Source organism: Pteronotus mesoamericanus, unplaced genomic scaffold (assembly GCF_021234165.1).
Source record: "Pteronotus mesoamericanus isolate MK-2021 breed Mesoamerican mustached bat unplaced genomic scaffold, CSHL_Meso_final contig_116, whole genome shotgun sequence".
Taxonomy (NCBI): Eukaryota; Metazoa; Chordata; class Mammalia; order Chiroptera; family Mormoopidae; genus Pteronotus; species Pteronotus mesoamericanus.
Window position 1 is genome coordinate 33,512,044 of NW_026555027.1, and position 19,463 is coordinate 33,531,506.

Consider the following 19,463-nt stretch of genomic DNA (forward strand, 5'->3'; position numbering starts at 1 on the left):
AGAGCAGGTCAGCTGGCTCTTGGCTTTCCCATTACCAGAAGTAGAGCTTGTTCATGCAGTAGCTGCTGCTGCAAGATCTCTAACTGTCTCTGCTCCTCCTCTAACTGTCGCCTGATGTACTCCTGGAGAGGTAGGCAGCAGAGAATTCAGAGGAACGCAAAGAGAGAAAGAGAGAGAGAAAAAGAACTGGTAATTTCAAAGATGACAAGAGCTGCCAAGTAAAGTGTGGAAGGAAGGAGGGAAAAAAATACCCAGACACCTCCTCACAAAACAGGAAAAGTATGCCGCACCGAAGCAAAAGCATTTCAATGCAGTCAAAAGCACAAGCCCGCCACCTGCAAAAGCTGACCGAGATGGCTCAGTGCTTTGCTGTGACTATTTGGTTTTAATAAAACCAGCTACATTTTAAAGCTTTTCATTACAGGTTCCCTCTTTATGGGCTACCTGGAATTAACAATGTTATAAAGAGTGGAGGCTCCTGTGCAAACAGCAGGGATAAAATAATTGTGTCATTGTGCACTGTCTTTGTAATGGAACCACCCTGCAGAGTTTTACTGTGCTGTCAGAATGTGGTTCCAACAAAAGGGAGGGGGCCCTGCGTCAATGGCTCAAAGTCACGGAGACCAGAGATTGCCTGAGTAGAAAAGCTCTTCTGAAGCAATGAAAGAGTAGGACGTGGATCATTTATCACGCTTCAGTGCTACCTTCAAAGTAGATACCCAGGGTTGGGAGAATCAAAAGATCAATGTATGTCAGGGCAGTTGGGCCGGGGTAGGAAGCAAGGTTGAATGAGCGGGCATTGCCAAGGCTGTGCATTTGACTTCTTGAATGGGTGAGAATAGTTGCTTGAGAAAGAATAAAAATCTGCTGAAACTGAGCAGTCCTAAGAGAAGGTGACCCATACCCCAGAGACAGCTGGTGCTCTGGGGCCATCTGCGGGCTCCCCAGTCCCAGCTGTACCTGCTCGTGCTCCGCACGCCTCCTCTCCTCCTCCCGGCGCATCTGCTCCTCGTAGTGCCGGCGCTGCTCCCGCTCCTGCTGCTTCCGCAGCTCCTTCTCTCGCCTTTGTTGCTGGGGGGCAACAAGCAGACAACTGTGAATGAACTGAACACAATTGGGGGTGGGTATCGGGAGCCCAGCAGGGAAAGCTGCAGAACTGCAATTGTGGGCTCTTAACAAGAGATGCTTATGTGCCCAAAGGCGCTTTCTCTCCTGTGTTATGGGGGATACGTTGGCAAGAATGAGGTAAGAAGTACAATTGACAGTTACAAAAAAGTCACAAAGATGTGCAATACAGCACAGGGAATACAGTCAATAATAACATGATAACTATGGGTACTGGAAATACTTAGAAATAACACGTTGTGAAGTATACGATTGTCTAACCACTGTGCCGTACAACTGAAACTCATACAAAATAATATCGAGAGTGACAAAAAAAGAATGAGGTGACATAGAGTAAAATTCAATGTCATGCAGAACACCTTGCTATTTGCCATGCAAGTGGGCTCTCTGGGTTTATATGTCTCCCCCGAGAAGCTCCCATTAAGTGCATTCTCCCAACTGGCTGACGGGTTTTCGAATCAGGGGGAGAGACACTCAGGTACAATCTTACTTACTACATCTTATCAAACTGTTAATGAGATTCTATAGGTTTTAAACTATTTTCTTATTTTTTAAAAAGATATGTATCTATTTTACAGAGAGGGAAAGAGGGAGAGAAACATCAATGTGCGGTTGCCTCTCGCACACCCCCCAGCTGGGAGCCCGGCCTGCAACCCAGACATGTGCCCTGACTGGGAATCGAACCAGCAACCCTTTGGTTTGCAAGCTGGCGCTTAATCCACAGAGCCACAGCAGCCATGGCTGAGATTCTACAGGTTTTAAAGCACATTCACAATGCTCATGTCATTCTGTCTTTCTGACACCAAAGAGGGCAAGCATTTCATAGCTACAGAAAGCAAAAACCAGAGTGGTAAAGTGACGCATTTAAGGCCACACAATAATTAATGGCTGAGGGTAAAAGAGGATTTATTGACTCCCACCCAGTCCACCGGGCTGCCTTTCTTCATTTTCTGGAATACTCACTGTGGAGTATCAATTTCAACTTCTTACTCAAATAAGACCCTTAAGCTCGGGAACCATCATCGTCTCATCGAATCGCCATACCACTGACCGTGGACAGTGCATTAAAGGACCTTTCATCCGTTGTCTTATTTAACCTTCACAGAAATCTTCTGCGGCAGATATTATTATCAACCTCCATTTTATGTGAGAAAGCTGAGGCACAGAGATATGAAATAATTGCTTAGGGTCATGCCCACATTCAAGGTCAATCCCAGTCAGTGGTGGAGGTTGATTTCAAAGCCAAGAAACGTGACTACGATCTGAGCGCCATCATTACAAAAGGTGAAGGGGCAGCAGGAGTGATAGAAAGATCACAAATTAATCCAGCTCTTCATTATACTCTCAGGGAAGAGCCTCGTAGGGGTTGTCCTAGGAGCCAACGTGCCTCAACCAGGGATAGTAATGTTCCCCGGTCCCTGGAGCACTGGTGATGTGTGGGGAATGTGGGAGAGTTTCTGGTTGTCCCAATGACTGAGGAACATGCCAGTCACTAGTGTAAGAGGCCAGGGACGCTAAGAATCCCACAATATGCAGGATAGTCATACATTATAAAGTATTTTTCATGCCCCATACCATTAGTGTCCCTTCTGAGAAATGCCGTAGGCCCCTTCTTTTGTGTCAGAGCCCGGAAACAGTATTGTGATTTCTTCTCCCTCAAATACAGGGTTGGAGGGGGCCTCTCAGGGGGTCCACTCCTTTGTAATATTCTCAACAATTCACATCCTGCCTGAGGAAACATGACTTACTCAAAATAGAATGGATTGTGACTATATCCCACTGGCAAGATAGCTCTGCAGAACCAGGGAAACAGCTTTCCAGTACAAAAGCTCTGTCACAGTCCCAGTGACCACAGATACTCAAAACTCTCAAGGAGCTCACAAGGGGGAGGCCTTTCTGATGTGACGTGGCTCCCGCCTGCAGTCCCTGGGGCTGCTGTCTTCCCATCACCACTGAGGCTCAGAAGATAAGCTGCACTTCGGGGCACTCAACATCTATTGTGTCCGGTTCAACAATTACTTGTCCACCTTAGACTGCAGGCGATGGGGAGCCACTGGAGAACCATAAGCAGTCAAATGCCATGATCAGATTTGCATTTTTGAGAGGCCCCCTAACAGCCAGGAGAGAGGGTGAGTTGAGAAGCTGGAAGGCAGAGCGAGGTCCTTCTATGGATCCAGGCAGAAAATGGTGGGGCACCAATGAGTGAAGCAAAGGCAGTAGGAGAGGCCAAGTTCATAACCGCTGCTGAGGATGGAGACACAGCCAAAAGGAAGGAAGATGAAAACCTACCCAGATTTTCAGTTATTTTAACGGGACTGGGGTGGACTCCAACTTAGAAGTAGAAATTCGAATTGGGCCAAAATAAAATAGGCAGTTGGGTAACCGGGGGGCATGTAAGGGTGAGTGGTGCTTCTGGCCGCGGGGCGTGGCAGATGGTGCCAGAGAGGAGAAAACACAAGGCTAGGAGGGAATGGGGGGATAGGGATGAATCAAGTTCCAGATGTGCAATTATTGTTTTAAGGAAAAAATAATACAGGAAGGTGTGAGTAGAAAACATCATCTTGGGAACTGATTGAATAATTCTGATTATAGACCCAAAACAGAGAGATATTTCCAAGCCTCAACCAAAGCAAATCAGTGCCAGCACGGAGAATAAAATAATTATGTGTATGGATCTGGTTCCTAGCAGGAAATAGCCCTAATTTAGCTAGAATTTCAAGTTTTTCACTCCCACCATTGGTCTCTTTCTTGAGGAAAAAAAATAATCAAGCCTTTGGAAGATTTAGCTGATTTTTATGGGAAGGATTTGTACCTTTTCAACCGCTTTGCCAGGAATCAATACTGTTTTATAATTACATGCCACTCAGGTCGCCGTGCAAGGTGTATACAGTATTGATTGCAATTCAAGAGGGTCTGGGCTTCCCAAGTACTCTGTAGTTTCTGAGAAAGACACTCAAAAGTGACTAATAATTAATACTGATCTCACTCAGATCAGCTGCTGCTACCTCACGGAAGCATCTGCCAGGGCTCTGGTTCCTGTGGCGAGGCTGGAAAAATAAATCACTTCCGCAACCTTCTGAGGGCACCTTGCCAATTTCCAGCTGCTGTGTTTCAACATCAATGCTTTTCTAGGGAAAATGTTTGCTCTCTCTCCTCCCGGGCGTTGGGCTGTTTAAGGGGACATACCAAAACATGTCAGAGAACAACCAGGTTCTGGGCTTCAAGCTGACACCTTTACAAAGCTCTGATGACTCTTGTTTGAAGCAGCGCTTTGAGACTCTATCCTGGTGGACCCCCAGCCTCTCCCTTGGAACCCAGCACCTCAGAGGGGCACAAAGGACTTTGGGGAATTGAACCAAGTGAAAACACTTGAGGCAAAAGAAGAAAGCACAGTATCCTCTTATATTTCTGTGGTGGTATTTCCTCTCCTATTAGTACATATAGATTTGATCCCATTGTACTTCATTCATATCCTGGTCATTTGAGTATGCCTTACCTACTCTGCAGTCCAGGTTGAAACCCACTTGCAGGTAGGGTCTTTGTTCCACTCTATCCAACATGGGGCCTGATACCATGATGCTTGTTGCATTGAATACTGTAGATGGGGTAGCATGAGAAGGGAGAAAGCCTTATGGAGCCTCAAACTGCTCCTTCACCCTTGTAAACCCTCCAGGCCAGAATATTTTTATGCTGAGCACAGCCAAGGCCGGAGAATGTTTGTATAAACAGATACCCACCTCCGGTTGGCACTGGCATAGTATCTATTGGCCATCTTAGAAAAAGGCAAAAGAAAAATAAAATAAGGGACTAAGAGTCTAGCTAGAAGAACTGGAAAAGGGGAGGATAGTATTTCTGAATTTCATTCAAATTATGCATAAAGACATCAGTGGTTCTGCTGTTAAAAAAGAATGGTTTAAATCAACTACTCTAAAATTCTTGGCTGATGCCCTACCTGGATGGAATTGCCTGGAAATGAATTTTCATCCACATCTTTTTAGATGCATCTCCAAAAGTTATATCGCTTAAAGTTAGACATTCAGTGGGTTCTTATAAGTTTCCTAGTGTTTTTCACCCTTCTGATTGGGGGATGATCGATAATACTCATTCTGAAAATTTTCCAGACTAAAATCATTGTAGCCTTGCTCTACAGAGTAGGTCACCAGGGTCTTCTTGTCTCCCTTGTAGTCTGTTGGTGTTTCCCAAAGAATGATGTTTTTTAAATAACAGTTTGATCCTCTCCATGGATGTTGCCCATCTGACTACCTCCAGGAGAGGGTTGTGTGGCTGCCCTTTCAATATATGGACCAGGAAGTCCATTTTAATGAGGATAATCATCCTGCAGTCTGCTCAGCATACCTCAAAAGTTATACATTTATCCCAAACAACTATGCAGAATTTTGGGTCTTTACATTCTTGCAAGAGAATATCATCTTAACCCTTAAATATTCAATTCTTATTAAAGTTATACGAAATAATCTTCATGGGTGTTCATGACAAAGACTATGGAGTTCATCCTTCCTTCCTTTTGTTTCTTTAAATGTTATTTTTGGATGGAGTTTAGCCAGCAGAAATATGTGAACTGCATAGGGTGCTCTGGCTCTTGCAAAAGTGATTTTGATGGACTGTGAGGCCATAAATTGCAGCTTACAATGTTATCAGAGCAGCTGAATAAAGTTATTCACTGTGCTTGTGGTAGGACTATTGTCTCAACCATTATTCACAACACTACTCTCCATGACTAGGCAAGTGTACAGGTTTTCAACTATCTCAGAAAGCTTGCCCGAGTAGCAAGTTTACTCTTGCCTGATGGACAACATGAATCTCGAACCCTCCAAGTCGAGTCTGCCTCTTCTTTTAGCTGCCAGGACTCTTAGAGTCGGCTGTGTGGGCTTTCTGGGAGCTGACCTGGCTCCATCTTCTTTTTCTCTTCTAGTTTCTAGTCCCTTCTACTTTATTTTCTCATTTATTTTATTTTTAGTTGCTGTCTTAATATTTGTGAGCTACCCTAAGTCTTCTTTTTGGAATAAAGTAAGATTATAAAGAAGGATTTGCACTAATGAACAAATAAAAAACAAATCTTGGCCCTCCATGTCTTTTGAAACCTCAGAATCTTCCTTAGAAAGATCAAAATGAAAATAAACAAGGAACTGTAGACTTGTAATTTGGTTCTTTGCTGATGAAGATGCCATCTCTGTTTATGTCACCTGAGCACATGGTTAAAGTTGTTTTCACAGCAGTGGGGACCGATGTGCTCTGATCCTGTCACGGGAGCACTGGTTAAAGTGAGCTGCAGGGACACACACAGAGTGAGCTAGGACCTAAAGGGACACTTAACACAATCTCCTTTCTGATCATAAAGATGATACGTGGACCTGAGGAAATACGGCTTAGTACAGGTCACCCATCCTTCCAAGGACACGAAATCTTTTGGAAAAAAGGTAGAGAATTGTAATCTCTATGTATTTTTTTTTAACCTAAAATGGTACTTCACCATAGGCTATTCTACTCAAGAGCCTCATGATAGCCCTGTGAGATAAGTGGGGCAAATGTCATTTTAAATTTTCCTTCTGTAGACTCTCAGGAAGGTTTAATGCCTTGTCAATGGCCACATGATAAGTTAGGGGAAAGTCATGGAATGAGTACAAATGATCATATTGGGCACTACAAGTGCCAGGTATTTGCTGGGCAGGGTGATTTACATGCTTCAGCTCATTTAATCCCACAGAGTGACTATACAGCTTATTATTGTTCTTATTTTATAGATAAGCAAATTGAGGCTCAGAGAAGTTATGAAAATTGTTCCATATCTCACAGCTGGAAAATGGTGGAGCCTGAAATCAAGCCCAGGTCAGTCTGACTCCACATTCTTTCCATGCTATGGCTTATTACCTCCCAGCCCCTCGTATTGGGGAGAGAATTCTCTCAGTTAGAGATGCAGTGGGAAGTACAGTGAGGGTGTGGGGAGGAGTTAAGCAAAAGATACATTATCTCTCTTGTCAACACCAGCACTTCCTTCAATATCCTTAAGAAATTCCAGATGGGATACGTAGCTGCTTTTATCTACTTACCAGATGTTCAGGTTGAATTTGAGTCTTGTTCTCATGGCCTTTGGTAGATTTTGGCAAAACATGGTTAGATGCCATTGCATAAAGATTTTGGGTCCTGAGTCTACCTTTGAGACACATCATGTTTTCCATTATACAGATGCACAGGTAACATCTACACTTGAGAATAAATACCCCATGGATGCAATGTGACATGTCACTGGTGACAGGGGTTGGCGAGAGTGGCCAAGGGCTTGGAGGAAAGAACACCAGATGAAAATAATAAGACTAGAGTCTAGTCTTGCTCTGCCACCAAAATAAACACTGCAAACCACAGAGTGTCAATAAGTATTTAACAATGAGTGAATGTTGCATGACCTTGAGTGAATCCCCATAACCCAATGTTCTGGGAGGGGGCAGATTAGGTGACCTCACAGGTTTGTTCATTCTACGGAGTCCAATCAAGGATGTGCTGTATTACAAAGCAAAAATCTACTAATGATTCACAATGAGAAGTGAAACAAAGCAGAATTCTCTTAGAATTTGCTCTTAGAGAGCTCCTCTTGGTTTTCACCCTGGTGACCTCTTCAAAGTGGTGAGAGGGGACCCACCCCACTGACCAGGGAGGACCTGCGTCAGTCTCCAGAGGGACAGCAGGCTGGTGGCGCATGATCAAGTCAAGCTCCTTGGAGAGTACCTCAAACCATCCCCTCAACTTGGGGGCTGTCTGTTCAAAGGCTTTCAGAATGAAAGGATGCAGTGTGGTCTTTTGAACCAGCTACAAAGCACAGGTGCCCCTCACTTAGGTATGACTTCTCTGTAGAAGCTTCACAGAAGCTCCTGGGCATTTCATTTGCACAATTTAACACGTGCTAAGTTTCAGTTTCAAAAAGACCATTGCAAATTAACCATGGCAGGGCAAGGGCAAGATTTCTTGTAACTAAAACTTGGATTCCAAACTTTCTTTTGTAGGAAGGACATGAGAGTGATGGGGGAGCAGTCTGGCACCCCTGATATCACTACCTTGCGACAAAAATCAGAATAAAAAATAATAATAACTGTTGATGATAGAAACAAACATTTATGTAGTGCCTCCTATGATGCCAGACACTGTTCTAAGCCCTTTACTCATATTAACTCATTCAATTTTTACCACAGCCCTTTCAGGCACAGACTATTGGTCATTATCCCAACTTGACAACTAAGGAAACTGAGGCACACACAGGTCAAAAGCTTGCCCAAGTTCATTCAATTGTTAAGTGCAAAGCCAGGACTACACTTCGTGTCTGGCTCTTGGCACACTATCTCTGCATTTGGAAGAAGATGGTTGAGACATTTACGTATACCATGTGAAAGATGCTGTCTTATGCTTTTTCAGGTGGCCATATTTTTCTCCTATCTTCACTTTGTCACCTATGAATTCTTCACAGAATCAGTAATCAGAGAGCCGTGAAGAAGGCTAGACAGGTTATATAGACTTCATTCTTTTCTTTTTGTACTCTTTAGATGATTAAAGCTAAATCAGCTGACCGACCTAAATACAGAAAGCCCTGAATGGTCAGAGCTTTCATGGAAATTAACTGCCTCAACTGTTCCTTTGAACTCCCTGGCCAACATGAACAGCAGGCAGCCCCAAGGCTAAGTCCTCTCTGAGCACATGTGTGCCAAGCTGGTCTTCAAGCATGTAGAGAGCTCTAAACAGGCTGAGCTGTGAGGAGGCTTAATGAAAAATTCGGGTCTGTCTCTTCCATGGATGCCAGTCAATGGGATTATTCACAGCTCCTTATTATCTCTGAGCTGCAACAACTTCCACAGGGAGAATGGCTAACTGGGTTTCCTTGGGATTCATACAGAGGAGCAAGAATGTCCCCATTGACATGCTGAGCTCCTATGACTCTGCAGGAAAAGGTCAAGTGTATATGCAACTCCTAAATTCCTTCTGCCATTATTTTGAATCCTTAATATGAGACTCTAGATTGAGTCCTACGAAAACAAGCCCATTATAAGTCAGTTTATTAATACAATGTCTACAGAGAGGGCCACCCTGCACATCTGCAATGTTACTAAAGATGCTAAATTATATTGTATGTGGAAAGGCTGCAGAAACAGGTGACATTTGGGGAGAGCATTATTATTGCATTCCAACACTTTTGGGGCTGATGTGGAAGGCATTTTAGTTTTCTTTGGTGTAACTTCTATTAATGCAGGAATTCATAAAGACTTGAATCAATAACAGGATAAATTACTCAAAAATGGCATATGCTGCCTCAAGCCTCCAAAAGTATAAGCAGAGATTATATGTTAAGCAGCCTAAATGGCCCTGGGGAATTTTTGCTTTGAGAGAAGTGGGTTAGATCACTTTTGAGGTTGCTTATGTTCCCCAACCTCTATGATTCCAGAAAACTACTCACTGACGAAAATAATAGTGAAATGAAAACAACTGGATGTAAATGTCATATGAAATAATACTGTCTGTGAAACTATCTTGTTGCCATAGTTCTATGGTGAGGAAGAATTAAAAATAGCGATTGTGAAACACAAGAAATGCAGACTAGATGTAGTAAAAAGGGGTTCCATGGAGAGGCCAGACAGAGGAAGGCGGGTCTGTCAGGCCCGTTGCAAGCTGTCACCGAGAAGCCATGCCCGTCATCCACTCATGTTCCCGCCTCCTGCTTCTAGGATCACTGAGAGCAGAGTTCCATACACCCGTGCACACCGCCTGGCCCCTGAAGTAAAACCGTGGTATACGTGCACGTGCGGTCATAGACCATTGTCAGAGGCCCGTGGGCAGGCCCGCCCAGGGACAATGCATCCACTTCATCAGCCTGGCTCCCAGCTGTTTCATAATTTCTGCTCAGTTATTGAAATAATAAAGCTAAATCCCAGCTAGGAAGTATTCATTCTTTGTGCTGATGCTAACAACACCCAGGAATGAAGGGCCATTCTGTGCCCCCACCAGCAGCCACCGCTCACAGCTCACGTCAGGACGCTTACAGTTAGTTATTAAGTAAGTGAGTTAAAGGCCATTTCTCAGCAGTGTCAATGAATGGACACTCCAGGCCCTGAAAAGGGGGAGTTATTCCTGCTCGTGGTGCTTTCTTCTGCTGAGGACCTGGGAGTGCGGTTCGGGGCGGGGGCGGGGGCGGCTACCACACTGGTACAAAGCCACACTCACGTTCTCACCTCCTGCTCTGCCAGTGAGCTGCCTCAGGCTGCCTTCAGCTCTGAACCCTGACCCTGAAAGGAAATGACTGAGAGTAGCCACGGCACAGATTTTTCCCTTCCCGTGCGACACTCTTCTTCAATTTATTCCCATACTTACTGAGTGCCAGGTACTGTTTTAAGTACTTTATATGTATTAAGTCATTTACTCCTCAAAACTATCACTATCCCATTTTATATATGGGTTAACTGAGGAAGAGAGAAGACATGTCACGCCCAAGATCACAAAGGCAGTAAGTGGCGGAGCTGGATTCAAACCCTTGCAGTCTCTTATTCTATATACTCTTGACTACCTTGCTTCTACTTCTGGGTGAAGGGGTCACTTCTGATGTACTGTGTCCCTGATGTCCAGAGCTTATATTCGGACATCACAAGAACTCTTTCTTCTTATGGGTTTAATTTAGGTACTGGTGGGACACAAGACTCGTTGCAGCCACGTAGCAATAATGGGGTAATAAGTATACAGTGTTGGAAATGACAGCAAGAAATACTGATAAGAGAATCCACTGAAAAGCAGAGGTCTCCACAGAGAGGTCTCTGGAGGCCTGGCTAGGAAGGGGAGACCTTCCGAGGTCTAAATGAAGTACACTCAGAAAGATGAAGGTGGGCTGCCTCCCTGTGCCTGCAAGGCTGGGACTGCCGGCTAAGTTAACAGCGCATGGGTGCCCCAGCAAGACCCAGCGGATGGGGGGCTCTCAGGGAAGAGCCCTCAGAAAGGGATGGAAAAGTTCAAGTTTTATAGCAAAGAAGGAAGGTGTACTAGAGAACGAAGGAAGGCAGAAAATGGGAAATGTTATCTATATAGAAAACTCTTAAAACAAACAAACAAAAACTAACAACTTTGAAGTTATCAGTTCTATAATAACAATAAAATATTCACTCCGTTCCTGTATCAGGCATAATGCCAAGATTTCTGTCTATGTGATTCTATTTACTTTGCACAACCATCCTGTAAAATCAATAATATTTTAATTGTGTATATAAGGATGCTGAGGTACAGAGAGGTTAAGTAATCTGCCCAAGGCCACATGGCTAGAGTATACCTTGGTCTCCACAGCTTCAGAGCTGGGGCACTCTGCCTCTACACGAACCGGCCATTTAACCTGACATTTAAACAACTAATGATGTTTTTTTCCTCTTAATGACATAACTGAATTCCTACTAGTATTGTAACAAATATTCTTCAGAAGACATAAATAAAAGCTTACCTGTTGGTGCTATTTTATTTTATTTTAATAAATTCAAGAGGGTTCTATTGCTGCATGGGAAAGAATTTTAAACTTTTGGAAATTATAACTCTGACTTCAAAGGCAGCCAATTCCAATGATAATAACAACTAATATGTACTAAGTCTCTTCTAAGCCTATTCTGAGGCTTTGTATGAATGAACTCAGTTAATCCTAACAACAGTGGGAGGCGGGCACAGAGAGGGCACGGAGGGGAGGGAGGGTAAATGCTATTGTTATTCTAGTTTTACTAATAAGGAACTTGAGGCATCAGAAAGTTAAAAAAAACTTCTATCTATTACGGAAACCAACTGTTAGCCAACACAATACTCTCGACAGAATTCTCCCAAATGCTCTGTGCCCTTGAGACTTTTAAAAGCTTTAATGTTGTCCAGTACATACCAACTCTTAAAGAGATGTGCAGATTTCCCCTGCCCCTTCCTTGCCCCCCTTTATTGGGTTCCACCTGGCACAGCTCCTATGAGACTGGCCTGGTTACCCTGAGTGATAACAAATGCTAAGAGAAAAGGTAAGCAAAAGCTGACCACAAATGGACGAGCATGTAATTATAACAAGTTCTCTAAATGGAACCATGAGGTGGGTCTCACTGGTAATAGTTAAACTGGATTTGACAAGTTCTTCAAAAGCATATCTGTCCAGCTATTGGCAATTGACAAAGTTCTTGCAAGTCTATTTTCCCGGTCAATCCTTAGAACTACTTGGTGGTGGGAACAAGCTTTGTTAGTAGTCTCCCCATAGAGTTCAGGGCGTGGGGGGTGTGGGGAAACTCTGAGAACTTCCACGGAATGCAGGTTGGACACAGTTGCCCTCGAATTTACATCAATGACTTGTCACTTCAAAACCAGATCCAACTTCTTGAGAAAGTAATTCTTTTCCTTTAAAACAAAGAAGAAATGAACATGTTCCTAAAGAGTACCACATAAAAGCTATTTTTAAAAATATCTTTTTTGCTACTGAAACTAAAGGATGCTGCTATCATACTCGACCTTCAGGCAGCATTCTGTAGAGTAGGCCCCTGCTAACTCTGTCCTCAATGTTCAAATCCTTTATTTTCTTTGCAACAACATCAAACTTTTCTGATATTCCTTCTACATCTTTAGTCTTCTTTACTGGCCTCCCCTCCCCTCCTCTGACTTCTCAGAGCTCAAGCCCAGACTTTCTTCTCTTCTCAATGTACACTCCATTACCATCAACCAATGATTCCCGTCTTTCCCATGGTTCACCCTTCTTCTGTGGCTGCTCTCTCTACAGAATCCAACTGCATCCTTGGCATCATCATTGGCCACCTCATAGGCATTTTAAATTCACTATGTCCCAAACTGATCTTATCCTCTTGCTCCCAAATCTCGTTCTCCACCTGGATGTTCCAGTAGATGTCGGGAACCTTCTGTGACTGGCCACTCTCCTTCATCTCTAACAATTAGGCAACCATCATGTCCTGCATGTTCTACAGGCTATATCACTCCCTTCCTCAATCCACCTAAAGCGCTACCTTCTCTGGCCTGGACTAACTTGACTCTTTCACCCACTTGTGCTCTTTCCAATTACTCTCTTGGCAACAGCTGAAGTTAGATTTTAAAAATGCACATCTGATTCTATTTCCTTGGGTGACACACGTCAATGTCTTCCCACTATTCTTAGAGTAAAATTTGAAACTCCTTAACTTGGCATAAGAAGCCCTGCAAGACTGTGCCTTAGCCTCTCTTCCCATCATCCTCTGCTCTCCTTCAGCCGACTCCAACCAATGTTCCTCCAAGCCAGGCTAGGCTTTCGTCCCTTCGGTATGTGCCTTTAGGGTGCGTTCTTCTCCACCATATCACTCTGGCAATGAAAATGAATGGTGATATGGGTGATTATTTGCCTGATGCTTGTTTCCCTCACAGATCTAGTCTTCACAAGGGCAGGCTATATTCCCAGTGTCCTGTATAGTGCCTGCATAGCGGAAGTAGGCATTCACTAAGTTTGTTAAATGACTGCCTACAGGAATAAGAAAAAGGTTTTCATTCTGCTGTACACTTAAAAAAAACCAATTGAGCTCTATGTCTTTGAAAGTCTCAGTCACTCACCATAAAAAGTTAGAGGCTTATAGGGAAATCACTGATTAGACTTCCAGTCTCTCATTTTGTACATTAGGGCTCCACTATTACTAATCAATAAGATACCAGTGGTATTTAAAAGAAAAAACAACAAAACAACAACTTCAGGCAATAGAATCAAAGCAGTGTAATATCTTTTAGGTTATCAATGGACAATGTTATGATGGTCTTGAAGGGCACTAAATGAGACCTCCGTGGCTTGAAAAACTTACTAACACAATTCTCTGAAGGATGACCTTACTACCATAGAGTAAGTTGGTGCTCTGAGGATCAGCTTGATTCATTCCTGTGACTTAAATATACTCATTCCAAAACGGAGGTATACAAGGCCCTCTGCAAGTTGAAAAAAAAAGCAAATCACTGATATCATCTCAAAACCCTTTCCCCGAATTAGGCATCACCACAAGTCTTATGCTCAAGGCCAGTGCTGAAAAGATAACCAGGCCGGACATCCCCAACACTTCCTGGCCCCTAACTCTGTAGGAGAGAGTAAAATAAGTTGTGCTTTGTCTAAGCTAAGTAATGAAAAATTTTATTGAATTGAAATAAAAATAGAAGAAACCTTCTATATAATTTGTCTAATTTTTTCTGGACTCATTTACCTGAGCTAGGTTTAATTAAAGTTCCTAGACTGTACTTTATCACTGGCCACAAGCTGAGAGTCTTGTACCCACCATTTAATTGCTCTGAAGCCATGTGCTTTTCACATGCTGATAAATGACTACATTCAAAGTGTACAAAGTCCTTCTAAGAATATACAGATACTGATTTAGAATGTAGCCCTACCCACATGGTGACCCATAAATAGCAAAGGACATGCAGGGCTTCCTTAGAAAACTCTGGTAGGATGTGACAGCTGAGATCACTGAGTGAGACAAAGGCTATAGCCTACAGAGCCCTGTGTCACCAAAAGGGCATCTGGAGGGCCTTTTTTTTTGGAAATGGGAATATATTTCCCAAGAGGCCTACACAAGCCTACCTGACCACAGTGATGTGAAATTTGCAAGTCTAACTATGGGTTTAAACTGCTTCTATGTGACAATGTAATTCAAGTTCCTCCTCAAGAAGCCAGAAACACAAATTGTCACTCTAGGCCAGGGCAGCAGACAAGAATGGGAACCTAGCGGGAGGAGGACCCAGGAGGGGAGTCCCTGGTGGCAGAGACATTCATTACTCAGGGGTTCAGAATTTACAGCCATTGGAGTATTTGGTATTTCTTTTTCTTTACTGAGCAATAGGGGCAAAGTGTAGGATCAAAAGATAAAGCTGGTATAATCTCGACGTCCCGCAGTCACAAGCATTCGTGCTTCCCATGAGAGGCCAGGGCTCGAGCACACTGGTGCACAGAGCAAAGTGTCCTCAGGCACGCAGTTGCCTTCTGTGCACGCCAAGACTTAGAGGGTGTCTTCCTGTGGATATGAGTGCCCCACTGAGTCTGAACACTGAGTTGCATCCAAGGGAGAGACTCCAGAACATGCCACAAAAGAAGAGATATGAGAAGCCTCCGCAGTAGCTCTGGCTGGGAGTAGTAGAGTCAGAACTCGGCTCAAAGACAGGCACCCGCTGATGCAGCTTCTCTGCCCTTGCTCAGAAATCCCTAAATTCTCAGGGTAAGCGACCCATGAAGGAGAGGCCAGGTAAAGACTATGGAAAAGCATGCTGCCTATGACTTAGCGGCAAGGCAGGGCGGGTGCCCTGATAGCCCTGGGGCACTAAAGTCCCATCCCCTGGGTTTGAAATCTGTTTTCTTTTTAAGCCGTGTGACCTTTAAGAAGTTATTAACCTCTGTGAGGCCCAGCTGCATTATCTTTAGACAGGGATTATTGTGATGATTGAATGAGACAATTCACATAAAACGCTGAACAGAGTAATTGTCATATGGTAAGTGCTTCATAACTGGCAGAAATGGTTATTGTAGCACCTTGATGAAAAAAATATATAAAGCTAAAATAAATCATACTAGGTAAGAGGAAACAAAATTGAAAAAATTAAAACAGAACAGAATAATACACGTCATCTTCTGAAAATACGTTACATTAATTAAGGATCTAGATCCAAGGGCCGAGAGTCCTTCAGTTTAAATTTTTTAAAAAAGGAAATTCACGTGTGTGGGGGGGGGAGGGGGGTGTCCATGCACATGTTTGCATTCTTGAGTATTTTAAATTGTTTATGGAACGACAGGGGGATTTTCTAGGGTTACATGGTAAGCGCTTTTAGCCTGAAATGCAGTGTAACAAATCACTGGGCAAGGAACCCACTAAGGCACATGGTCGAGGTTTTCACGGTGTGACGCTCCAGTGATGAGGCAGCCTTGGGAAATGCTTTTGGAAGGAATTGACCACAAGCCAGGGAAACAGAAGGAAAAGCAGGATTTGTGGGCAGCACCTAGCTGGTGAGAGGGGTTTGACCATAGCCTAAGGGAGTAAACCCTGGACTCACACAGCAGAGGCCCTTGGTCCCGAGAGTGCAGGGGGCCTGGAAGAAACAGTGTGGCCCTCAGCTGGGGGCCAGGAGAAGAGACCAAAACTGGCCTGGGTGGGCAGAGGGAGGTGACAGCAGGGCACAGCTGCAAGGACTTGCCGGATTTTCAGTAAGTGCTCAGGAGAATAATCGCACATGCAGGCAGCTCCACTGTGGCACCTCGTACTTGACTTCCGAGAGCTGCCTGGTGACACCCACACTTCCCTTTCCCCACCTCTGTCTCTGCTCGCTCCTTTGGAGGGAGGCCTCTTCCCCACAGCACTACAGGGCCTCTGTCTACACCAGTGCAAGTCCTAGACTAGAACACGGTGAGCTTCAGTCTTCTCATGTGTTGAGCATTCTGCACACAGACAATATTACAGATTTATCTACTTAGATGGGAGAGAGCCTCACTTGCCTACTGCTGCTTGCAGGAGCCTACAAGGTCCAATTTGAGGATTCTCATTTCAAAGCTCTGGTATCTATCTACATTTACCATTTCAGGGTCCACATGGACAATGGGATCAGGGAGACATGGTGTGAACCCTGGCTTTGCACTTGTCGGCCCTGTGCATGGAACCAATTACTTGCCCTCCCTGGACCTCAGTTTTTTCTTACTGAATGGAGATTACATAGCCTTGGTATGAGAAGTGACAAATCTATGCAAAGAGATCATGATATTAGACGAGATCTTATATATGAGCAAAGCACCCCACTCAGTCCGTGGCACACAGAAGTCATTCAATAATTGCAGCTGTTGGGTATTGTTGCTGCTGGTTTGCATACTAATATTCCAGAGATATAAAAACAAGGCTGACAAGATTTATTGCAAACTGAACTGAGGCCCTTACTGATTTAAACCTGGGAGGCTGGACCTGGATGAGCCATTTAAAAAGCAATCTGCTCCTGCTGTCTGCAGTTCACTTCCCTCTACCTGCAGCGGCCATCTGACAACGCAAGGGAATTGCTATAAACAGTTGATGAGGAGTATGATGGTGTTTGGGAAAACTGTACAATTACTCCCTCATTACTGTGCAGTCAGTGAACCTGTCATCTGCCATCCAACTTCCTATGCTCTCTCAGTTTCCTAATTATCTATGGTACTGATTCATCTGGCAGAGGAAGGAGGCCTCAGAGCAAGGTTCTGGAGAGTAGGCTTTAATAAATGTCTGTAAGACCACAGAAGTGAGGGCCTCACCCAGGACCAGCCATGCAGGTGGTATGATTTTCCACAAAAATGAGAGCAATGCCTGCAGGTAAAGGCAAGTCTTGCCCACAAGCTGGAAGACAGGCCCTGGGTACCAAAGGTTATCTGGGAGGACTTGGAAATGCTTTCCTCAGTGTTCAGAGGAATAACAAAGGAGTTATCAATAAAAGCATGCCCTGCTTTTCCCACACTTGACATTTTACTTATCTGCTTATTGACTGTAGTCTAGTTAACACCTCCAAGGTCTGTCCGGAAAAAGCCCAGTCATTGTTAATATAATGAGAATGGTTTGTGCCACATAGATCTAACCTGGCAGCCAAGGAGAGTGGACTGGAATGCACAAGCATAAACAATGACTACCCCTCTGTAGTAGTCAGTGGGGGCGGTAGATGCCATTGAGTGTGTGTACTGTGTGGCCATCGCATTCCAAATGACTGAGCAAGTAGAGCAAGATATCTGTATCAAATTTTGTGTTAAGCTTGAACATTCCTCCATGGAAACTATTCGGAAGATTCAGAAGGCCACAGCTGTGGGCAACTGGTGATTGGCAGCCTTATCACGACAATATGCGTGCTCATACATCAAGTTTCATGCAGAGTTTTTTGGTGAAACATCAAATCGCCCAGGTGGCCCAGCCCACCTACAGCCCAGATTTGGTGCTCTGTGACTTCTGGCTTTTCCCCAAACTAAAATCACCTTTCAGAGGGAAGAGATCTCAGACCATTGATGAGATTCAGGAAAATACAATGGGACAACTGATGGCGATTGGGAGAACTGTGTGAGGTCCCAAGGTGCCTACTTTGAAGTGGACTGAGGCATCATTGTCCTATGTATAATGTTTCTTGTATCTTCTATCTTCTTCAATACATGTCTTTATTTTTCATGGCTGGTTATCTTCTGGACAGACCTCGCATATTTCACTTCTCAATCACTGACTCATTTGTTCACACATTAGTTCATCCATTCCACATGTACTTATGAGGCATCCACTGTGTGCTAAGCACTGTTCCAGGCACTAGTGATACATCAGGGATAAAAGAGACAAAATGCCCTGTCCTCAGGGGCTTACAGTCCAGCGGGGAGACACAGGCAGAGGAAAGTACATACAGAGTGTGTGTGAAGGTGATGGGAGCTGCGTAAAAGTAATAAAGCAGGAAAAACAGAGGACGTGCTGGAGAGAGGGGGTGCGATTTTAAGTAAGGGGCTCAAAGAGGCCTCACTGGGAAGGTGATATCTGAGCTAGGCTTGAAGGGTGGTGGCCTTCCCCTGCTTTTCTGGTGGCTATATCAAGGTCACACCCTGCCAACCAAGGCAAGCCCTTTACTTCTAAGAGCGTTCGGCCTCTTCCTCCCTTGCGGTTAAGATCTGTGTGCTCCAAGCAGGCGAGGGCCCGACCTCAGGGGCGGGATCTGGGCCACAGGGGTGGACACCCAGGGTCGACCTGGGCCAGGAGGTGTGGAGTGTGCAGAGGCGACCAGAGCGGTGCTCACCTCCTCCAGCCGCCGCCGCTGTTCCTTCTGCTCCTCTATGCGCTTCTGGCGCTCTGCCAGCAGCTGTCGCTTGTGCTCCTCGTTCTCCCGCTGCTGCTGCTCCAGCTGCTGCCTCCGCAGGGCCTCAGACCGCTCCTTGTTGGCCAGCTGCAGCCTCAGGAAGTCCCGCCGCAGTGTAGACTCCCCTGGCAGGTTCAGAATGGAGCTGTGGGCAGGAGGACGAAATTAGGACCCCGCATGGGGCAAGAGCAATTGCTACCGTGGGTCTTGGGGGAGGAGATCAGGGCAAACAACTCCCCTGTAGGCAGCTAAAGAAGCTACATGTTCAAGGACAGGCTCTTAGGTCCTACATGAATTACATTACTCACCCCCAAAAGAAAGAGTCAAGCTAAGAGACTAGTACCCAGACTCCCTTTCCGTGTGACTATTGCAGGCACATGCTGTCACCATCCCTAGAGGGATATCTCATTCCTGAAGTCACCACCTCACTCCATGACCATCCACACTGCTCTCTCACCCTTGTGACACGGCAAAGATCTGTTTCTAAAGTTTTTAGTGTGTGTGCAAGCCCT

At 44.6% G+C, this 19,463-nt stretch overlaps 1 protein-coding gene across 6 annotated transcripts in view; it reads right to left on the bottom strand.

The window, feature by feature from the left end:
* The window catches only part of TNIK (TRAF2 and NCK interacting kinase), a 341,917-nt gene that overhangs the window by 73,162 nt on the left and 249,292 nt on the right, over positions 1 to 19,463 (bottom strand). For 4 of the 6 annotated variants that reach the window (XM_054580527.1, XM_054580498.1, XM_054580492.1 and 1 more), the window contains exons 12-14: positions 18,892 to 19,096; positions 961 to 1,071; positions 36 to 122 (exon numbers count right to left, since the gene is read on the bottom strand). In XM_054580527.1, coding sequence (XP_054436502.1) covers positions 36 to 122; positions 961 to 1,071; positions 18,892 to 19,096 — 403 coding nt within the window. The remainder of the gene's footprint in view (positions 1 to 35; positions 123 to 960; positions 1,072 to 18,891; positions 19,097 to 19,463) is intronic. The other 2 variants (XM_054580511.1, XM_054580502.1) reach the window with 1 other exon arrangement.